Genomic DNA, 6,589 nt, shown 5'->3' with positions numbered 1-6,589 from the left:
TGAAGTATTTAAAACAAGGTTAGAGGACATCAGTAACTCAGCAAGGAGGTTATGGGTCTTTTTCAGAAGTGTGTGGTTGAGGTTCTGTGGGTGACAATGTGCAGGATATCAAACTAGATGATCACGATGGTCTCTTCTGGCCTTAAAATCTATGAGTATCATTTCTATGAAGTTTCCTTATGAGATCTGTTCAATCCTAGCTAAATCCCAAAAGGTGTTGAATACCTGCAACTGTAGAATGTCTGCTCAGCAACACAAACTGCTAGGAGCACATCAGTCCTGTCTTCTGTTCTCTATGATGGTTTCCCATAGAATCTCAATTCATGGTCCTTGCCATCTCCATGACAGTTCAGATCCCTGTCAAATTTCAAGTCCCTGCTTTAAAGCAAGGTGGTACTAGAGTTTTCAAAGAAAAGGTTGCCACATTTTTTTTTAATATGGGCACAGCAATTTCTATTTGCATTCCCTTGTTCTTGGAAATGACTGGACCTTTCTATGGGTAGACACCAGCAATGGAACATTTCATCCTGAAAAGTTAGAATTTGGTAAAGTTATATGCAACTGGTAACAGGGTCTTATAATGAAATGAATCCTGCCCATTAGACGTGAATAGCCTTCCCCTTGAATTCAGTGTTCAATATAGTCCAGGCCTTGACACATAGCTTTTATTTTTAACTAACACTTAGCTACAAGAAATGCTTGATGATTGAATGTCTTTCTTTGGCTGATGCAATTTATTTTAAAGCCAATACCATACTAGAATTCTTTCCAACCAAATATATTAGTTATTATTAGTGATGGACAAATCAACTAGTCCAGGAGAAGGAGAACTGGCTCAAGCAGCCACCCAAATCTTGACTAAAAGCCAAATCTTTGTAAGTTTTAAGAGTTTGTTTATGTGTCTTTCACCGCCCTGCAACTAAGTAGATTTGTTAATCTCTCCTGGGATACCTTTCAATTAGATGAATTCCAAAACTTATTTGGGATTAAAACAGCAAGTGGCCATATCTTAATTTTTAAAATTACACTAAATAAAGAAGAGCCATAATGCATGCTGAGGTATTTCTGACTGTGAGCACGTTGACAGGAACTGTTCCCCAATAATCAGTTGGAGGTGAAGGGTGAGAGTTTGCTAATGCCTGGAGTATCTGGGTGTCTGGGAAGGCAAGGGGTAAGAAATAGTTCAAAACCAGCCAGGACTCCTTAATTTCCTTAAAATAAAACCTGAAGCAGTTTAAGAGAGAGGAAGACAACAGCTGGGAGTAGATCAACAGCCAAGTTCTGCTCTGAGTGGAAAGGCTTTGCCCATAATTTGTGTTGTTTTGTTGTTGCTTATGGAACAAAAAGGAATTTAAATATTATGTTGTCCTTCTGGAGCATAAGAGACTCAAGGACTGATTTAAAATAGGAGTTAAAGTAAGGGAGAGAAGGATATAGTTTAGCTCCCCTTGGTTTGGATAAGTCGATACTCCTCTTTGACTAGTACAGTGAATCTGCTCAGTCTATTTTGACCACTGTTCCAAGATACTAAGTACGTTCTTTCTGGAGCCAGACAAGGATCAATGCACTTTGTTTTTCCACCTTCTGATGCAGGACAGGAATCAAAAGTTATGTTTGCTTTTTCATATAGGCTGTCTGAGAGTTCTTTGTTTCCTTTTAAAGTAGAGGATCCACCTAATCTATTTTTTTGCTTGCAAGGGCTTTAGCCTTTCTTAAAAAAACCAAAAAAACAAACAAAAAAAAAAAAACAGGTCACGAATTGTGGCTGTACTCTGAGGTCTTCCCTCAGGAGCAATGAATGTACTAGATGTGTGGAAAAGGAAACCATGCCAAGACAGAAGGGAGACCAATCCCCATTGCTACTTCAGCAAATGGGCAGAGATTAGAACTCCAAGTTTCAAGGCAGGTTGCATTCTCCCTCTTTGCCACTGTTCTTTTCATGCTTTTTGTTGTATTGATCTCCTTTTTACTAAATCTGCACACAGCAAACACACCAAGTGGGATCTCATCAGTACTTCTGGAAAAAAATATTTTGAGGGATCTGTCATTATTTTATTACAAGAATGGTGACAAATGGGCTTGAAAGCTCACAAAAAAAATCAGTGCAGGAATTCTGAAGATGTTAATAAAATCAGGCCCCTTTCTGCACATTTGCCTGAATATCTTGTGAAAATTATCTAAAAATATCTATGATTTCAATTGACCATTGCTATAACTATTATATGTATATAATATTAGCTAATGCATTGCCACAGCTCACTATGTACCACTAAGGTTCTACTTAATCCTTATTTTGGAAAACATATTGCATATTCAAATAAAGGGTTATGTTTTAAATGAATTTAAATAATAATTTGATTAGTCACTAACACGGCATTCTGGGAAGGGACATGCAAATATCTTTTCCATGAACTAGACATGTAGTAATAGGATAGATGCCAGATCTGAATCTTCATGAAATGGCCTGGCTATATATGAACAACAGGTGAAACTCAATTTTCATCCTGCTTTTGAACCTGTACTAACTAAAAGGACTAATTTTGTATATCCATGAGCCAGACATGAACAGTCTTCTAAACCAAGTCTTCTGAACTGATGTCTTCTAAACCAAATCTTCTGAAAAGTCAGGAGTAGTGAGCTACAAACTAAGAATTAATGATGAAAAAATCTTTAGCTCCTGCTGTTATTTTTTATCTGATCATCTCAGCAATGGAATTATTAGCAGGAGTTGTTGCAAATGGATATATTGTTGCCTTAAATTGTATCAACTGGGTCAAAAGCAGAAAACTGACTTCCTATGATAAGATAATAACCAGTCTGGCCTTCTCCAGATTTTGCCTACAAGTCTTCGTGTCATCAGACAATTTCTTATATAAGTTATATCCAGATTTCTTTTATATGACTGAAACGTCAAGCCCTTATGCAGTTATTTGGATGTTTATAAATCAAGTGAGTCTCTGTTTTGCAAGCTGCCTTTCTGTGTTCTACTGTGTGAAGATTGCCTCTTTCAACCAAGCCCTCTTCAACTGGTTAAAACTGAAACTCTCCAAACTGGTGCCATGGCTGCTTTTGGGCTCTGTGCTGTACTGCTTGGTTACTACAGTTGCTTTTGCAGTGTTCACATATTCTTCCCACAACTCCACAGATTGTCTATCAAGAAATGTCACGATTTCAGACAACAACAAGAACCGTGCAGTGTTCACTTTTCTGATACACGGCATAGGATCTATTTCCCCCATTATTCTATTTATTGCTTCATCTGCTTTGTTAATCATATCCCTTTGGAGACACATCAGGAAAATGAACCTTAATTCAGACCTTAATCCAAGTTTCAGGAACTCAACTATGGATGCCCATGTGCGTGCACTTAAATCTGTGGTGTTCTTTTTCATCCTCTACAATATTTATTATATGGCTTCAACATTGTCAATTGGAAGCCTAGCCTATGTCAGTGATGAATTGAGAATTACAGTGTGTACAATTATAATTGCTGCCTATCCTTCTCTACACTCCATTGTCTTGATTCTGGGCAACCCCAAATTAAAACTGGCCTCAGCAAGGATTCTGCATTCTGCCAATTGCTGATTCAGAGTGGTTAATTCATAGTATCTATTCCTATCCTTCAGATAAGAATGTTCACTTCCCTTGTAAAGCACGGTAGTGAAAAAAATGAAATTATTCTATTTTCCCATGTGTTCTCCATTTGAAATCTCACCTGTACTGCTACAGTATGCAAAGCACTGATGATTTCCATGAAGATTATGTGCACGCTCTGCATCAAGCTCTTCCAATGCACATCAGTCCTTCCCTGCAGCAGCATTGCCATCCTTTTGAGGAGAGACTGCTCATTGTATGAGATGTTTGATGTGGATATATCATTAAAAAAAAAAAAAAACAGGATGAGACCACCAAACTCACTTTCACATGATATGTTCAGCCAGGAATGAACTCTGGTCTTCACTGTTGACAGAAGTTTCTGCGTATAAGCTTCTGAATATAAAGAATAGAAAATGAAAGCATTTGACTAAGTCTTACTCCATCTTCCATACAAAAGACTAATGACAGAGGAAAGGCACAGGGGAGCTAGTGAAAATGCAAATGGAAGATCCTTTCATGTTGCTGATACAAAGACACCAAAACACAGACATTGCAAGAGCTAATTCATAAAACACAACATAAACAGATGTGAGAATGAGACCTACAAAATGTGGCTATTCAGTCATGAGTTAAATCATGTGGTGTATTTTAAAGTTGATATTCACCACAGACCATTAGATTGTAAATAATATGTTATCATAATCACCTCAGTGAAAATTCTTAAGCCAAGCCTGAGCCTGAGTAGCCAAGGCAAGCACTGGACAGATGCATGGGAGGAAAACAGAGGAGGCATCTTTACCCCCAACCCTACAGTGAATATTTCAGCCCTATAGTGAGTGTAATTGTTGTGCTGGAATTAATAACAGCAGAGGATTGCTCTGACCTGTGGTACTCCAAGCAGATTTTCTGATTGGCTGATAATTGCCTAAACATTTTGAAACATCTGGAAACAAAAAGTTGGCATGGTAAGATCTAATGACTAAGTTTGAAAAATAAACCAACCATTGCTAGAAAGGCAAGAAGCTTGACTGTGTATGGATTTGAGAGAGAAAAGACAGTCAGTTACAGCTTGCTGTCCTCAAGCATCTAGAACAGTTACCTGGGTGATAACGCTTAGTTAGAATCTGGCCCAAAATGACCATAGCTTTTTTCTTTTAAGAAGTAACTGTGTCATCATCTGACCTGCAGTGAAAGGCTGCAATGGAATAACAAGCATGAAATTGTTAGAGTGTCGGATATAGAGAAAACTACTTGAATCACTGAAATAACAGTTGTAGGGGCCACATTTTCAAAAGGATACCCTGCTTTTTTTGAGAGACTGTTTGTGCACACAATTCAACTGAGTGCACAATCTGAGTACTTGCATCTTTTCCTACCCGATGATACAGGTGGCAATTTTTCAGGAGCAAACTTCACTCAAAGAAGGAAACTCAGTTTCGACCCTTTGAAATTCACTCTGTCATACTAAAAACTCTATGCTTGATCAATATTTTTTTTCAAATTAAAATAAGCATACAGTTAGTTATATGAATCGCCTGTTAGTTGCATCTAATTGGTGGATTGCTTGGGAATTTATTAAGACTCTTGAACATAAAGCATGAATAGTTAGGGTTGATAATACTGTGATATAATATAGTTAAGGGAATGTACATTTATGGTGCGGGGAAGAATTGGCCATGATCATTGCCTGGAAAAATGATTTCTATAGAGGATTTAAATAAAAATGAATTATTGTCAATTCTGTGGTTAAGACTTAAGATTGTAATTGGAGGAGTTTGTAGGGTAGACAGTAATCCTGGGTCCAACTGGAAAAGGAGAACCCCTTTTTGAAAGAGATCCAGCATTGGCATCTAACCCTGGAATGATCTGAGGCAATGAACATTAGAGATGTTTGAAAAATGGTGACACAGTTTGAGAGAACTTTTTGCAATAGTTAGTTAAAATTTAAATAAACAAAGATACCAGCCTACTAAATATGGTCTTTTCTTAGGTTCGGATCAGGGTAAATTGGAACACATGTGACAGTTTGGATAATATGTCTGTGTCAACTTATGAATTCCTTTCTGTTTAATGAATAACACTATTGTAACTTTCAGTGGATTAGAATCTTCATATGGTAGCAAGACCCTGGCACACCGTGAAGAGTTATAACTGGAAATGTGCAGCAAAGCAATGCAGGGGTCATTAGCACTGAATAACTCTCAACTTCTTGAAGAATAGATTTTCTGACAGCTGGTTCTTTGAAAAGACTGTCTCTTCACAGAAACCTATTTGGGGAGAATGGAATTCTCCATAGACTGAGCACATTATTGGAAGAGCTGTAGTTTATCCAGTGGACAACCTAACTAAAGAGGGAGAGAGATGGATTTTAAAAGGTGGGCTTCTGTAAGCCAAGAGGAGACACCAGGAATGGAAGTCCCAGATGAAGTAATGGAGGCAAGAAGGAGGCAGTGTACTTTTTGAAGGACACTAACCAAACCCAAAGGACTCTGAGGTGCAATGAGGACTCTGAGGGGGCATTGTATTCAGGACTTAGTTTTGCATAGATCCATATGTCCCTGAATACTTAGAACTATGGACCACAGCCAAGTGGGACTTGGTAGGTGGGGAGAAGAAGGAATGTACATAAACAGCAGGGAAGTCTTAGGAGTGTCAGCATTGGTTTCAGAGGATAGGGCAATTGGACTGTGGAGTCTACCTCCCATGAAAAGAGGCCAAACAGAGAGTCTGCACCTAGGATTGTGCCTAAGAGGCCATAACTAGAGATCATATCTGGACCCTTCACAGACCCATCTGCGTGGAAGCACATGGGATCCAAAAGTTGGGTACAATACAACACAGACTGGTGTAAGGAACATGGGCCATATTTCATGTCAGGCCTGGAAACATGTAATTGTTCAGTGCTGAATGAAGAAATTATAAAGCAGTTTTATATCTTCAGGTAAATGGGCACTGGGATTAGTTCTAATCTTGTATCTAGGCTGAGAACCTC

At 38.3% G+C, this 6,589-nt stretch overlaps 1 protein-coding gene across 1 annotated transcript; it reads left to right on the top strand.

The window, feature by feature from the left end:
- Window positions 1–2,709: 2,709 nt before the first annotated feature.
- Window positions 2,710–3,585, top strand: LOC101946741 (taste receptor type 2 member 7-like). Its single transcript, XM_005289710.1, has one exon. It carries the CDS (start codon window positions 2,710–2,712, stop codon window positions 3,583–3,585), a length of 876 nt encoding a protein of 291 aa, XP_005289767.1.
- Window positions 3,586–6,589: the final 3,004 nt, after the last annotated feature.

The sequence above is a fragment of the Chrysemys picta genome, chromosome 3 (assembly GCF_011386835.1).
Source record: "Chrysemys picta bellii isolate R12L10 chromosome 3, ASM1138683v2, whole genome shotgun sequence".
NCBI lineage: Eukaryota > Metazoa > Chordata > Testudines > Emydidae > Chrysemys > Chrysemys picta.
This window is presented reverse-complemented; position numbering and strand designations above follow the sequence as displayed.

Bases quoted from the DNA above. Each gene is read 5' to 3' on its own strand.
- LOC101946741 (XM_005289710.1), top strand. From the start codon at position 2,710: ATGGAATTATTAGCAGGAGTTGTTGCAAATGGATATATTGTTGCCTTA.